This window comes from Jaculus jaculus, chromosome 2, assembly GCF_020740685.1.
Source record: "Jaculus jaculus isolate mJacJac1 chromosome 2, mJacJac1.mat.Y.cur, whole genome shotgun sequence".
Classification (NCBI taxonomy): domain Eukaryota; kingdom Metazoa; phylum Chordata; class Mammalia; order Rodentia; family Dipodidae; genus Jaculus; species Jaculus jaculus.
This window is the reverse complement of record NC_059103.1, coordinates 8787654-8804160: the sequence shown is the minus strand read 5'-3', so window position 1 is coordinate 8804160 and position 16507 is coordinate 8787654. Positions and strand designations below refer to the sequence as shown.

Below are 16507 nucleotides of genomic sequence, written 5' to 3'. Positions count from 1 at the left end.
AGCCACCAACATAATGCGGACATCAGTGGTCTCTCCTTCATGGCTGCAGCAGCTGAAGGAAAAGGGTGAAGCTCTCTGACCTCTTGCCCTTTTTCACATTGGGCTAAAGTCTCTTTTGATAAATCAGGCTTTAGTCCAGCACCACTGTTAATTATAACTTCAAGAAGGAGTTTTCAGGATTGACATCACATAGCTTATGCTTCTCAACCACCAAAGAATGAAACCAGAAATTTATAGTAGAGGGAAAGTGGGAAAAACTGATTAATATGCAAGTCAATTAATATGTTCTTAAATAAAATAACTTTATTATTATTTTTTTTGGTTTCTCAAGGTAGGGTTTCACTCTGGCCCAGGCTGACCTGGAATTTACTCTGTAGTCTCAGGGTGGCCTCAAACTCACAGTGATCCGCCTACCTCTGCCTCCCAAGTGCTGGGATTAATAGTGTGTGCCACCACAGCCAGCTTAATCAAAGAAGAATTATAAAGGGTACTTTAAAATTGCAGGCAAATGAAAAAAAAAAAAGAACTTACAATATAAGCAACTTGTAAGATGGAGACACAATGACATTCAAGCAGTGAGGGGTGGCATGTATCTTTAACCCCAGCACTCAAGAGGCTGAGGTAGGAGGATCATCATGAGTTTGAAGCCAGCCTGGGGGCTACAGAGTGAGGTCCAGGTCAGCCTGGACTAGAGTTTAGCACTTCCTTAATAATTTAACCATACTATATTAAACATTGCTATGCAAACCAACCCTTCCACTTTTCAATGTATGTCCAGAACTGAAAAAAAAAGAATTGCTCAATATTTGCTTCACAAGCATGAACACCTGAGTTCAATTCCCAGCATCCAAGTAAAAAGATGGGTATGGCATACAAGTCTGTAACCCTTTGCTGAGGGATAGAGAGGTAGAAGAATTGCTGGGGTTCACTGGTTGACCAGACTAGTTAAAAGAAATACAATGAGCTCCAAGTAAAGTGAGAGACCTTGTCTCTAGGAAGTAAGGTGGAAGAGCAATGGACAAGCACATCTGATGCCTCCTCCTCTGGCTTCTGCACATGTCCACACGGGGTGTGCGCATCTGCACACATATGCACATATTACATGCATACACACATACCACATATACTACTAAACACATACACCAAAAACACAGGCTTCCAAACACAAATTTGCTCAGTAATATTCATAACAATACTGTCCACAACAGCTAAAACATGGAAACAAATCGAGTGATCTTCCTCTGATGAATGGACGAGCAAAATGTGGTAAGTCCGTACAATAGAGTATTATTCAGCCATAAAAAGAATGGAGGTCCTGAGACGTGCTTCAAAAATGAATGAACTTTTGAAAGCAGAAGCTAGACATAAAGGGCAATATTTAAAAATTCATTCACGGGAAGTATAGACTAGGGAAATCATTGAGTTAGAAAGTAGTCTACACTCCTGAGGCCTGAGCAAGATAGGGGAGTTGATAGTTAAAAGTACAGGGGTTCTGAGTGCACAAGAATGTTCTATAGCTTACTAGATGATAGCTGGACTACTTACAAGGCTAAGTGAATGATAACTCATTAAGCTATTACCTAAAAGGAGAAAGAGAACAAAATAGTGGTCCACATACTTATTGTGAAGAACATTGGATCAAAGAAGTCAAATTTTAAGAGCTTCTTGACTTTTTCCACGAAGGGGTCCTGTGGGTTGTTGAGGGAGTCGACATTCACTCCAAATGATGTCCCAGTGATCACATCCATGCTGTAGGCCCCCAAAATGCTGAGGGGAGAGAGATAAATTTAACCTCTGCCTCTTTTCCAACTTAACTTCTTCCTTTTCTTTCCGTTCTTTCTTCTACTTATGGTGTTTGAAGGCAGGAGTAATTTCATATGCCCAGAAAACACAGGCAGAGAGGCCCAGTCTCTCAGAACTCCCCGGTGGATCACGTGTGAGTCTAGACTCCCATCACACCCACTCCCAAGGAGTTCATCAGGTGCCAGTGTTGCAGCTGCCCTGGTGCCCAGGGAGTACCAGGGACACTACGACATTTCGTCACAGAGAGGCAGAGACACATAACCAGACACACTGCAGCAGTGTGAGTGCGGTGTGGGTGACAATAACCACGGAAGCACTGTGCTTTAGTAGGACAATGTGGGGCAAGCTACTTCTCCTAGGGGCCTCAGGGGAGGAGGAGGAGGACATGCAGTGAGGTCTTCCCTCACCACCAGCCTCTGTGCTCAGACCTGGGTTTTCTTTAGTACATTACACCACAGTAACTGTTCTCAGTTGTCTGGACCCAGGCTGACCTCCAACCCCTGATAGACCCGCTCTTCCACAATGTTGCTAAGGGCAGAATCATCGCTGTTAGTTGTAAAAATCAATGATATTCCTATGGAAACATTAAAACTTTTCTCAGAATAGACAAGAGGGAGATCTTATACTTAAGTGCCCAGAGAGTTCCTTATTACGATTGAAGTTTACATCCGTGTTTCTTGCATAATTCAAAATGTCCCAGTTTATATAATAGGTGATAGGATTGTCTTCCAGGGACTTCCCTCTTAGAGACCGGGAAAAGGAGATACTGGGGATACTTAGTATTTAATATCTCATCGTTATCCGCAGTAAACCTCTAGATGTTTAAGTTGTTCAAAGTTCCACATTGAAACTTCCTTGGTGCACACACAACCTCTTAGTAACCAGTGCCTTCTCCACCTCTATTTCCGACCCTCTCTCTACATGAACAAATTTGCCCAGATTATCTTTCTTATTTCTAAACTGTTTGGTTTCCAGAATGTACAAAATGACAAATGAGCACATAAACCACTGTGGCTCTGGTACGCAGAGATGAGAGCCCTGGGCCACCCTGAAGATGCGTGTCTTGAATTGCCTATTGCCCTTGTTATACCGCGCTTGGCTTTTGTCTGGACCCTGGAGTGACTTCACACTGGGAACCTCAGCCCCCAGCAGGCAGCTCTAGACCACTTCACCCCGACTCTGTCCTTCTGCTTACGTTTTCGTGGTCACGTTCCTTCCTTTCTCTGCTTCCTGTCTGAGGTTTTTCACCAGCACGTCTGTGTACTGGTTGATGATGGGAAACATCTACACACAAAAGAAAGGACATTCATAATGAAACCAAGGGACTCAAGTGTGAGAGGGCATGGCTTCCCAATGATCCAGCAGAAAACCAGTCACATCAACAGTGAACCTTGTATAAGGTAATTTTTAGGAAGTATCAAAGGAGACGACTTCTCCTTAGAAAAAGATTATGACTTTACCTTAGGTCTGTCCCAAGATTTGCTCTTATTTTTTGTTTGTGTGTGTGTGGTGTGCATAGGGGTTCCTACATGTGTGCACACACATGTATGGGGACATATACACATATGTGCATGTATGTGCAGGCCAGAGGTTGAGGTTGAGTGTGTTCCTCAATCACTTTTTTTTACCCCCTGAGGTAGGGTCTCACTCTAGCTCAGGCTGACTTGGAATTCACTATGTGGTCTTAGGGTGGCCTTGAACTCACAGTGATCCTCCTACCTCTGCCTCTTGAGTGCTGGGATTAAAGGCGTGTGCCACCACGGCCGGCATCAATGACTTTTTCATCTAATCCTTTGAGACCAGCTCTCTCAGTGAGCCTAAAGCTCACTGATTCTAGTAGATAAGCTAGCTGACAAGCCATAGGGTTTCGCTTGTCTCTTTCTCCCCACTCTAGATGTGTTCTTTCCATTTCCGGTCAAAAGCCTCCTATTTTATTACCTCCTTGAGTTTCCCACTAGTGAAGGTTGGAGACAGCAGTGTCCTCATTCTCTTCCACTCTTCATCTTCAGATATGGAAATGGCTTTTTTCATAAATCCCACTGGACCGAAATTCTAGAGTCCAAAGCAAAAGAGATATTGGCCTATATAAGTTTGAAGAAGTTCACAGTTGTAAAATATGCTACCCAGGCATCACCCATTTAAAGTCAGTAAATGCAACACATTCAACAACTATCCTTGTCAAATGCTTCACCTTTGACAAAGGTGGATGTGGCACCAGTGTCCTCATCTACCTCATGTGGATTAGGACTTTATATTCCAGCTTCCTTTTAGATAGAAAACTTGTGCATAGTTGAGAGACCATTTTTCTAAGGGAATAGGTATGAATAAAACTTGGTTCAATCTCCCAGGTTGGGCAAGAAGGAAGGAATTGGGAGCAGATCACAAGTAGTCTGTCTGTGTTCACACGTATTTGCAGGATGAGGACAGTTCTTTATGAAATGTCTCGAGGGTTTAAGGCACTTGCCTGTGAAGCCGAAGGACCCATGTTCAACTCTCCAGGTCCCCCCTAAGTCACACGCAAAGTGACACAAGTGCCCAAGATCGCACATGGGCACTAAGAGTTCAGTTGCAGTAGCCAGAGGCCCTGGCTCACCAGTTCTCTTTCTCTCTCTCTCACTTGCTCCCACTCTTGCCCTCTTGCATTAGAAAAGGCCAGTCTGGCTGGGCATGGTGGCACACACCTTTAATCCCAGCACTCAGGAGGCAAAGGTAGGAGGATTGCCAAGAACTCAAGGCTACCCTGAGACTACATAGTGAATTCCAGGTCAGCCTGGGCTAGAGTGAGACTCTACCTTGCAAAACAAAAACAAAACAAATCAAAACAAAAAAAGGTCAGTTTGTTGGGCTTGCCTCAAAAAATAAAAAAGAAATACCTTGGTGTGGTGACTGGTGAAATCAGAGTCATACTCAGTACCTCAGAGATAAGGAATCTAAATTATTCACTGGCAGAAATAATGCAGTTCTATGTAAATTCTTTTTTTCTTAATTGTTTCCTTTAGGGACAAATAGAAAAAGAGACAATTCTATTTTTCACTTTGGGAGAGGCTGTTCCTTGAATCTTTCTTGAATGTCATGTCCATCACCTAAAAGTATATATTTTTTAATAAAAAAATATAGAATGTGTTTTCTATAAAAATGGATTCTTCTACTATCCCTTCATGATAAACATTCAGGTGACTATGGAGAGAAGGAAACTTTACCAACTTGATAAATTCCTATGTAAAATGATAAATTTCTATGTGAAATGATAACAATCTATGTAAAACAATAAATTTGTATGCATTTCTATGCGAAACAAAATTTCAACTAACACCACGTTTACTGATGAAATATTGAATGCTTTTAATCTAAATCAGGAGAAGTTCAGCCTTGTCTGCTCAGCCAGTCATAGAGGGACAAATGACAGCAAATACTTGAAGGTTGAATAGCCACATCCATGCTGGGAAGCAGGGGAAAAGAGACTGGGCAAAGGTAGACTTGAGTTGACCAGCATGCAATGTATGTCTGCATCCACATTAAAATAAATAAATAAATAAAAGCTGGGCCACCCACACCAGTACCTCAGCCTTGTGGGGAACAGAGATATGCATCTGCACACATACACGTGCATATACCACAGATACCACACGTGTGCAAGGGAGAATTTCCAAAAGAAAGATGCTATCAGTAAAACTGAAAAGCTATGGAGAAAAAGAAGAAATGATAAAGCCAGGCATGGTGGCACATGCCTTTAATACCAGCACCCAGGAGGCAGAGGTAGGAGGATCACCATGAGTTTGAGGCAACTCTGAGAGTACAAAGTTAATTCGAGGTCAGCCTGGGCTAGAGTGAGACCCCACCTCAAACAAACAAATAAACAAAACAAGAAACAAACAAACAACACCCCCACAAATCCAGGTCTATAGATTGAATTTTCAGACATTCTACTAAAGGCATAATATGCAAAAGGAAAAATAAGTCATTGGTCTCTAAATAAGAATGCTTTTATTTTCCCTATTAATGTTTTTATATGCATTTATTAAAGACATAAAGAAGGAGGGAAAGAGGAGAGAGAGAGAGAGAGAGAGAGAGAGAGAGAGAGAGAGAGAGAGAGACAGAGAGACAGAGAGAGAGAGAGAGGGAGAGAATGGGTGCTCCAGGGCCTCTAAGCCACTGCAAATAAACTCCAGATGCATGAGCCACCATGTACATCTGGCTTACATGGGTTCTAGGGAGTTGAGCCTGGATCCTTAGGCTTCACAGGCAAGTGCCTTAACAATGAAGTCGTCTCTCCAGCCCTTTAAAAAATGTTTTATTTTTTATTTATTTATGAGAGAGAATGTTTTTCTTCACAAAAGGATTCTTGTTAGTAACACATGCTCATGAGGATGTGTGAGGGAAGATTTAGTAGGAATGTCAATTAGCATAACCACAAAGGAAATCATCAGTGGGGTGGTTCCTCAAAAGCGTACAAATCCAGTACCATGGACCCAGGTGGACCACTGTCAGATATTTATCCGTTGGAACCTAATTCAGCATAGAACAGAGATACCTGCACACCCATGCTTATTGTGGTTCTATTTATGATAAACAAGGTATGAAGTCAGCCTAGGTGTCCATCAATGATGAATGGGTAAAGAAAATGCGCTATGTACACACAATGGGGCTTGATTCATCCATAAACAACAAAATTATGTCATTTTCAGGAAATGAATGGAACTGGAGATCATCATTAAGGAAAACAAGTCAGATTCAGAAAGACAAGAATCACTTTTTTTTTGTTTGTTTGCTTTGGTTTTTTGAGGTAGGGTCTTACTCTAGTCCAAGCTGACCTGGAATTCACTATGTAGCATCAGGGTGGCCTTGAATTCATAATGATCCTCCTATATCTGTCTCCTAAGTGCTGGGATTAAAGGCATGAGCCACCACACCTGGCAAGAATCACATTTTTTTTTCTCATATTCAGAAACAAGATTTTTTTTTTTTTTTTCCTGAGGCAAGCCCAACAGACTGGCCTTTTTTAATGCAACAGAGTGAAGTGAGAGAGCAAGTGAGAGTGAGAGAGAGAATTGGTGCACAGGGCCTCCAGACACTGCAGTCGAAGTCCAGATGTGTGTGCCCCCTTGTGCGTATGTGCGACCTTGCTTGCTTGCATCATTTCGTGCATCTGTCTTATGTGGGACCTAGAAAGTTGAACGTGAGTCCTGAGGCTTCTCAGGCAAGCACCTTAACCACTAAGCCACCTCTCCAGCTCGGAATCTAGATTTTTAAAAATGACACGAGGCTAGGAAGATGGCTCAGTGGATAAAGTGTGTGCCACACAAATGTGAGTAACTCAGTTCAAATCCCCAGAATCCATGTAAAGCCAGACACTGTAGTGCGCATCTATCAACCAGGTGCACCTATGGGTGCTGGGGAGACAGAATCCCTGGAGGGCAGCGGGGCAGCCATCCTGGCTTATAGCAAGAGACGCTGCGTCAAATAAGGTAGACAGTGAGAACCAACGCCAGTGGCCGTCCCCTGTCCTCTACATGTGCATTGTGGCATGCATGTGCCCAAGCACACACACGTCATACACACACAGACACACACACCAGTTTAAAACAATGATATGAAGCAGAAGGGGGTGTATTTGGGAAGATGAAGGAAACCAGAGGGAGGAGGGGAGACAAGAGAAGATCATGTGGGATTATAAATTATATTATTGCATAGAGGTAAGAAAATGTCATACTCAAGCCTGTTATTTTGAATAATGAATATATATGCTAATGAATTAGAAAGTAAAGAGAAAATCAAATTCCTGTGAGGAATAAAAGACAAGCTACATACGGCGACTCTTGCCTTAGGGTGAAGAGAACAGCTCTGTGTCCTGACTGCTGGCTAGATTACAGGGGCACACATGATAAAGTACAGGGAGTGTCACACACACACACACACACACACACCAAACACCACACATGAGGTAAGAGCACGTAGACCTGACAAATAATAAGACCTATGGGTGACATCAATTTCTTGTCACAGTTATTAAGACATTGGATGAAAAGAGCCTGGAATCTCTGTACAAATTTGGGTAATGTCCTGTGAAACTGTGATTACTTTGAGGCTAAAAATGAACACACATTGACATATAAACAGTGGCTGCCTACCCGCCGGTTTGTGAAGACAGAGTAACATTCCTTCACCAGTACTGTTTTGATCATGTCTGGGTCTGTGATCGCCAACACGGGCTGTCGACCATCATAAAACCTGGATTGGGAAAGAGGAATGTTATACCCAACAAGCCAAATTCTGCTGGTGTAGCCCCCAGCAAGGTCTCAGACTTTGTTTCTGAAGGTGCATTACCTACAGCCCTAGCTGTACAACAGACTCATGAGTTCCTGGCTCCAGGTAGGGTTTCTGACCACAGAAGCCTACAGAGTATTCAAGAAATGAAAGGTAATGCAGCTCAAGCAGGGACAAGACCAATAAAATAGCTCTACAGAGATGGTAACTCTGTGCACTGGGACATTCGTTAAGTCTGGGGGGTGCGTAGAAGAGCATCGCCTGTACCATTCTCCAAAACCTTTGGCGATTCAAAACACTGGATTATCACAAAGGGTATTCGATCCATGGAAAACTGAAAATCATCTAAATGCTCACAAGTATAAAACCACTGTGAGAAGCAGCTGGGAAAGAGCCAGAGAACCAGGGTAGGGGCCAAGTCACCCCGGCAGAGCGTGTGTCCAGCCCTGTGGTTTCTGAGAGGACAGAGGAGATGCAGGCAGGAGGAGGCAGAGGCTTGTCGCCCTTGCTTGTGGCTCACAGCGCAATGACGAACCTCCTCCAAGGCTGTCACCAGCGCCCAGCCGCTCCGAAAGGACCAGCTGGGGCAGTGAACTGAGGCCTCCTCCAAAATTACAAACTCCATCATTTGAGAAGCACAGCAGTGTGTCTATATCTTGTACCTACTGTTGAAATTCAGTGTAACGAGCAGGACCTGGTGGTGCCTGCTGTTAATCTCAGCATTGGCAGTGGGGGAGGGGTATGGAGACAAGGAGACCAAGAGTTCAAAGCCAGTCTGAGTTATATCAGATCTCGTCTCAAAAGAACAAGAGTAACAATAACAACAGAGAGTAGAATGAAGTAGAGAATGAAGGACTTGTATATATTTCTTGTCTTTTCTTTCTTTTTGGTTTTTATGTTGGTTCTATGGATGCAAAGCTTTGTTGAAGCTTTATAATATGTAGCTTCAACTAAAGAGACAGTGGGCTGAGATTCCATTCCATATGGTGGGTGTGTAATCACTTTAAGTCTACCCAGTGGAAATTTCCTATATACTTACCCCCACATTTTCCCATATTTTCTATGACAATCTAGGTCAAAGTGCCAAATTCCCTGGGAAAAGAAAAAAAAATGTAAAAGACCATTACTATTTTATTTTTGAGGCAAGCCCAATAGACTGGCCTTTTTTTAAATGCTGGAGAGCAAGAGAGAGAAAGAGAGAGAATTGGCACACCAGAACCTCTATCCACTGCAGTCGAACTCCAGCTGTGTGTGCCTCCGTGTGCACACATGTGACCGTGCATGCTTGTGTCACTTTGTGAGTCTGCCTTACATGGGACCTGGAGAGTCCAACATAAGTCCATCCTTAGGTTTCATAGGCAAGTGCTTTAACTGCTAAGGCAGCTCTCCAGTCAGACCAGTACTATTTTAAATGCACTGCCCCCATCTGTACCTGGGGCACAAATGATGCACCTTATAAAATCAGGATTGCTATTCCTCACAGGCTGTGGCAGGGAAGGTAACTTATTCATGTCTGAGTAGAAAGGAGGTATTTGAAATGCGTATCTTAAAGTCATTCTTGAATCTTCTCCCAACATTGTGCGTATATGACTGCTTACCCTTGACTATGAGTGAAAACTAAGTCCTTGTGTTTCTTAAGGATTTTTGCTTCTCGGTTTGTTGTTGCTGGAAACCCTTGAAGTTAGGCTAGGGAGATGGCTCACCAGTAAGGCACTTGCTGCATAAGCATGAGGACTTGAGATCAATTATTTTTATTTTTATTTTTAAAAATTTTTTTTGTTCATTTTTATTTATTTATTTGAGAGTGACAGAGAGAGAAAGAGGCAGATAGAGAGAGAGAGAGAGTGAGTGAGAATGGGCGCGCCAGGGCTTCCAGCCACTGCAAATGAACTCCAGATGCGTGAGCCCCCTTGTGCATCTGGCTAACGTGGGTCCTGGAGAATCAAGCCTCGAACCCGGGTCCTTAGGCTTCATAGGCAAGCGCTTAACCGCTAAGCCATCTCTCCAGCCTTTGAGATCAGTTTTCATCACTCATGTTAAGAAAAGCAGCCCAGGCATGGCCATGCACGCACATAATCATGGCCATGAGAGGGGTGGAGACAGGAAGACAGGCCTGGGCTCACCAGTCAGCCATTCTAATGGAAATTTGGGGCGCTCCAGGTTCAGAGAGAGACTGTCAGGGAAATAAGATGGAAGAGCAACAGAATAAGACAACCAATGCTTTCCTCTCGCCTCCACACACATGCGCACAGGGCACATGCATCTGCACATACGCGTGTGTACGCTGCACACATGTATGCATGTGCACATAAAATCCTTGAACCTTCGGAATTATTTCCTCCATGGGCATGAGAGGAAACCCAAGCTAAGGGACAGTGAGCGAGATGGTTGGGACATGCATAACCTTTTGCCTCCATACCCAGCATCCCCTGTCGTTTATCTCATGAGCTTTCTCTAGACCAGGAGCAGGATTAGGAAATTCTATGTCCTCTTGTCGTTGAGACACACTAGGTGAGTGTGAGGCATGTCGCTGTGTGAGAGAGGAAGTGAGTGCAGAAAGGTGAACAGAACTTGCTTTCCAGCGCGCCCGCTTGGCACGGAGATGGGGAGACTCTATACATGCACCTTTCAAATTAACTACTTGCGATGAAACTTGAAAAGAAAACTTCCTGGTGCTGAGTTCCAGCTGTGACGTGTTAACTATGCAAATGGCACGTCCGGAGGTGTGACTGTACCTTACCTTACTCGAATGTACCCTGAGAACACGAAAAATCCTCTTTGAGCTCACCCAATGGGAACATTATGCCCTAGATATGAGGGCTGACATGCTGGAGACCTGCGCTGATCACCCAAGGCAAACCCGGGGCTCCGAAGAATCATGTCAAAGCTGTAGGGAGACGTGGTCTTGCCCTAGTTGGGCCTAGAAATGATTCCTTAACTCCTGACACTTCCAAACATTTGCCCAAGATCTAGAATTTGCGCCAATGGGGCTAAGTGCCTGGCCTTCATTAGAAGCGAAATAGGGAGCCCAGTGACTCACCTTGCGGCAACCAAGAATAGTCCCCAAGAAAGGCAGAGGTTTTGGTCCAGGAATTCCCAGCTTCTTAAATGTTCCATGTGAGTAGGTCCCATATCTATAAAGTGAAGGAGAAAGCCTGTTCTTGGGGTTTGCCATGGTACGTGATGGACGCTTGCTAGTCGTGGACTTGGGGACAGAGGAAGGAACATGCAGGTGATGACAAAATCCCAATGGCAGATGTTACTCTCGCTCCCGTCTCCTCTCCCACCTTCTCCGAGAGGTGCTCAAAAGTCACGAAGCTTAGGTAAAGGCAGGTGAAATCTTTAGGCTGTAAATCCTGAAATAAATTGGTAAACGTCCCCCAACTTGAGTTTGCGTGCTTGGACAAGACTCAGGCTGGGCCTTGTCCATCAGCTGCTGTGATGTGACACGTCTGCCCTTCTCATTGACCTTCAGTGGGGGCAGCATCTGCATCTCAGAGTTCCTACTGAGGAGGAAAGGAGTGCTGCCTTACTTTCTTCTAACTCACACCTACACGCATCTCCTTATGTCACTGGCCCACCCTCTTCCCCATGCACCTGTACTGTGAGACTCACATTACTTGCTGGACAGGTATGTACAAACCTGCTGACTTAAAAAAAAAACCTGCTAAGCAGGTATAAAGATAATAGGTAATGCATATCAGGTACTTGTTTATGTGTTAGGCCCACATCCCTGATACCTTATTTTAAAAAATGAGGTTGTTAATAAAATTGACTGAAAACAAAGGCTGATTCAGAAGAGAGAAATGATGACATGGACTTCTGTATTTCAGGGGAAAGACTTAGCAGAGGAGGGTTATGTAGATGGTGTTAGGGTTTAGCAGATGGACTAGAGGGGCCCGTGGCTAGAACTCATGGAACTGTCAGGCTAAGAGAGCTAAAACAGTTAGTAACTCCTGACAACTGACTCCGGACTACACGTCATTCAGGCATCAGTCTAGAGAACTGAAGATCATAGACATCACAAAGTTTTAAAAAATATATATTATTTGTTTATTTATTTGAGAGAGAGAAAGAGAGAGAGAGAATGGGTGCACCAGGGCCTCCGGCCACTGCAAATGAACACCAGATGCATGCACCCCCTTGTGAATCTGGCTTATGTGGGTCCTGGAGAATAGAACCAGGGATCCTCTGGCTTTGCAGACAAACGCCTTAATTGCTAAGCCATCTCTCCAGCCCCACAACAAAAGTTTTGTATAATGGATCAACCATTGTAAATACATTTAAATATTTGTTCACTAAAAGATGTTTCCTGATTAGTATGTAATCTAGGAAGATACTTTATAATGAAGAATTTAGCAGTGTTGCTTTAACCAATAGACAGTAAGTTCTCAACGGTTTCATTCATAAAAAGATTGCAAAAAAAATCATGAAGACCTTAACGTTGTAAACAGAAAATCAGGATTGAACTTCGACCTCAGGAATTTCAACAATCTTTAATTACAATTTCTTTAGTTATAGCTATATTATTCTTTTTAAGTTCTTATATCTTATAAGAAGGGGCCTGATCAACTCCAAGAGTATAAATGGGCTGGTCAGATGGTTGCCTGGTAGACTTTTGAAACCACAGAGAGCAACATGTTACGTAACTCGCTATGTGACCGTGGTGTGGTGGTGTTGTGTAACTGAGCTCAGCCATTGGATAACTTAGCCAGGATTCCTCCAAGATGGGCCCTCACACAGCATGAGATGGTGGAGTCTAGAATAAAAATGTGTCTATCCTCCCTGCTGCTCCCAGAGCTGTTTCTTATCTCATCATTCCTAACCTTGCTGATGAGCTTGGATCTGACAATTCTCATAACCTTTTTAGACCATGAGTAACATCTAATCCCAAATATATCAGATATATGGTCATTATTATAGTGTCTGGTAAGATCCAACCACATAGCCCTCGCTCCTAGATGTTACTGTTTATTGGTGTTGTACCTCCTGTAATTTCCTTCATGAAAAGGACTGAGCATAGAGAAATCTGACAACCATTTCAACCTTAACAAATTTGATCATCAGTCATTTGTATATTAGGGACATTCCTGGAAAAGAAATATGACAATAAATACAGCAAAAGGGGGTTGTAATGTGCATTATAGACATATTACTAGCATAGTATTTTACATTGTCTTATTGTCTTTGAATATATAATTATTTGTACACTTAGAAATTGATTGTAGCCATTTAAATTACATTAAAATATTTCCATACACACACACACACACACACACACACACACACACATACATATATACTTGTGTATAGGACTCCATGTATGTCTTAAGATCAGGTATAGAATACTTAATAACTTTGAAGTATGTATAAATAAAGTGTCCATAAGTGTCAGCACTTAGATTTCTCTGTGAGCATAAAGTGATATCTAAGACAAATCTCATAAAACATGAAACACGTGCAATGCTAGCCACCACAGGGCAGAAAGCATAATTACATGAGAACAGTTATGAACATTGTAAAAGAAACAAATCACATGATATTATTACTTTTAAAATCAAGAACAGGGCTGGAGAAATGGCTTAGCGGTTAAGCGCTTGCCTGTGAAGCCTAAGGACCCTGGTTCGAAGCTCGATTCCCCAGGACCCACGTTAGCCAGATGCACAAGGGGGCGCACGCGTCTGGAGTTAGTTTGCAGAGGCTGGAAGCCCTGGCGTGCCCATTCTCTCTCTCTCTCTGCCTCTTTCTCTCTCTGTCTGTCGCTCTCAAATAAATAAATAAAACAAAAAAAATTTAAAAAAAGAAATTGTAAAATCAAGAACATTGCCCTCTCATTAATTAATCAGGAGCCTGAGTGTTTGGTCTATGGAGGACAGAGGAGCGGTTGAAATGTGGATGTTTATTTGAAGTTAGAAAAAGTCTCAAGGAAGGTGGGGTGTTACCTGAGCTGTGAGGCTCTTCCAAGCTTGCAAGCAGGGAGGTTGAATTCACCACTCCTGAGAAATTGAACCCTTTAGATTCAGAAAGGCCTTAGAACGAACCTGTTTTGTTTTGTTTTCCATTTGTGGATGTCAGCCAGAGGCCCTGGCTCCAGATAAAATGACATTTTGAGCCAGAGTTTAGGTGACAGAAAGTTCGAGTCAGATTTTTTAGTTCTATCTCTGGGAGAAAATTGTCCAGTATGGGAGGTTGGTGGGACAAGGAGCAGGTGATAGCCTCTAGAATGGTCTGTAGCCTCAGTTAGAAATCACACTGCTGTTGTCTGGAGTGTTTTCCTAAGAGGGAAAGTGTGCTTGAGGCTTGGGAGTCCTGCCTGCTACATTGACAGGGGTTAGGGACAAGGGAGAGGGCCTAAGAAACAAAGAAGGAAAGTCTGGTAAGTAAGGCAGGTTTGGAAAAGGAAGGGAGGGAGAGTAGACAAACTTAGTCTACCCTTACAAGGCAGGGGCTGTGACTGAAAACCCTAGTGACCTGGAGAGGCAGTGGCAGTGGCAATTAGCTGTAGGCGAGGCTGGTAACCTCTGGACGGCTAGACACTGTGGAGAGCCAACACTGGTGTATCCGTATCCCCCTGCCCTGGAACTTAGAGGTAAGGAAAAAAAAAAATTTAAATCCAAAGCAGTTTTGGGTTCCTGTCATCTGCAGCTGTAAGTACATTCCATATCACGTCGGGGATCTGTGTACTGATGCTGAGACCGGAGGGAGAAGGTGAAAGAAAAATGAGTCAGATCTTCCTGGCTCTGAAAATTCATCACTTAGAGGTAAGTCGTCCTGCATGTGACAGTGTTGAGGAATCGGGTTTGGGCGGGTGAAGAGTTCCAGGTCAGGCTAGCAGAGCAAAGGGGGATCTGGGGCACTGGAACACCCAGGGTGCACCAGGGGCACTGGGTAAGCAGGGCTAGGGGCGGGCAGGAGGGAGCAGCAAGCCCCATGTGCACAGGGGACAATCCTCCCTCACACCCCTCACAGCAGACACAGATCAAAGCCCCAAAGATAACGACACAAAACCCCTCTGTCACTGCCCGTCCCCCACATGCCCCAGAGCCCTGAGACTTTGCCAACGCTGTCTCCCATTACACAGGTGTTGATATTCGGCTTCTGCTGAATTCTAGTTGACTGATCTAAGTTAAAACCAAGACTCAATCAGAGCATCACCCCCGGGGACCAAATGACATTATTACGCCCACCTAACCACAGAAAATGAGAGTTGAATAGGGGAAGAATGCTGACTCACTCCGAGGGGCTGAGATTTAGATAAGATCAACCCCTTAGGTTTGGCAGCATCCCACTGACTCTTCACTAACGCCCCCTTCATGACCCATTTTGATTTGCCAAGCAGGCAAGGGAAAATGGTCTGATTCATAGCCCTGGGTCACTGAGAAGATGGTGCCTGGACTGTGAAGTTACTCACAGGTAGAGGAGTACCAGGATGGTAGCCAGGAGCACCCACGTTTCCACAGAAAAGTTTGCAAGCAGGTTCATCGCTGTTTCCTGTAAGCAAGCCTCTCCTTAGAGCTCGTTACGCCTCTAGCTGCGTGTTGCACCTTGCACCCCGGAGCTCCTGAGCGCCTCAGTGGAGCTCAGCTGTGACCCAGTGAAGAGAGGCTGACCTGTGATATTTATGTGCTGGGAAGGTGGCAGGGCAAGATGCCCAGCCAATAAAAACTCCGCCTTGCTTCATCTACTGTGCCAGGAGTCAGGTCTCCGCCTTAGCAGTTGTTGAAATATCAGTAAACATGCAACCGGTGTTATCATTGGGTCCAAAGATTTTGCTTCACAGCAGGAACTCAAGTGAAGTCACTGATTTTAAAAGTCCTCTGACCTGTCCTTATATCCAGGGTTCCTTTTATCTCGAAATACTTGTTATCCACCCAAATAAATAGCACCTATGACTGTTGTTGCCTTTTTTTTTAGAATGTTGTACGTCCCCCAGAAGATTCTCACACATCCTTTGAAACCCAGCCCAATCAAAATAAACCCACTCCACTTCATAGAGTTTTTCCTTACCAACATCATCAAACAAATAAGAGCCACTTTGTCTTTTGGACAAGTTTCTGATGTCTAGGACAAAAGTGTATTATTCTCTGTGTGTCTCAGGAACATTGTGAGTTTCATGCACATTGTATTACCAGATCATGAGGGTCTACAGGAACAATCTGTCTTTTTCCCTCCCTAGCACAGTGCTTTTAAAAAGGTGGGATCTTGCCGGGCGTGTTGGCGCACGCCTTTAATCCCATCACTCGGGAGTCAGAGGTAGGAGGATTGCCATGAGTTCGAGGCCACCCTGAGAATACACAGAGTGATTTCCAGGTCAGCCTGAACTAGAGTGAGACCCTGCCTCGAAAAACAAAACAAACAAAAATAAAATAAAATAAAGGAGGTGGGATCTAGAAAGTTTGCTTGAATGTAGGTTGAGTATGTCTGCTGGTCTTCTTCATCT

The 16507-nt window shown here is 43.8% G+C and overlaps 1 protein-coding gene across 3 annotated transcripts in view; it reads right to left on the bottom strand.

Moving 5' to 3' along the window:
• Positions 1-15566, bottom strand: part of LOC101614431 (cytochrome P450 3A9-like) — a 30106-nt gene extending 14540 nt beyond the window's left edge. The window contains exons 1-8 of one of the 3 annotated variants that reach the window (XM_045142671.1): positions 15479-15566; positions 11119-11201; positions 10813-10823; positions 9107-9159; positions 7932-8031; positions 3742-3855; positions 2999-3087; positions 1619-1767 (exon numbers count right to left, since the gene is read on the bottom strand). In XM_045142671.1, coding sequence (XP_044998606.1) covers positions 1619-1767; positions 2999-3087; positions 3742-3855; positions 7932-8031; positions 9107-9159; positions 10813-10823; positions 11119-11201; positions 15479-15549 — 670 coding nt within the window. In that variant the 5' untranslated portion in view covers positions 15550-15566. Of the gene's footprint in view, positions 1-1618; positions 1768-2998; positions 3088-3741; positions 3856-7931; positions 8032-9106; positions 9160-10812; positions 10824-11094; positions 11202-15478 lie in introns of all 3 variants that reach the window. The other 2 variants (XM_045142670.1, XM_012950597.2) reach the window with 2 other exon arrangements.
• Positions 15567-16507: the final 941 nt, after the last annotated feature.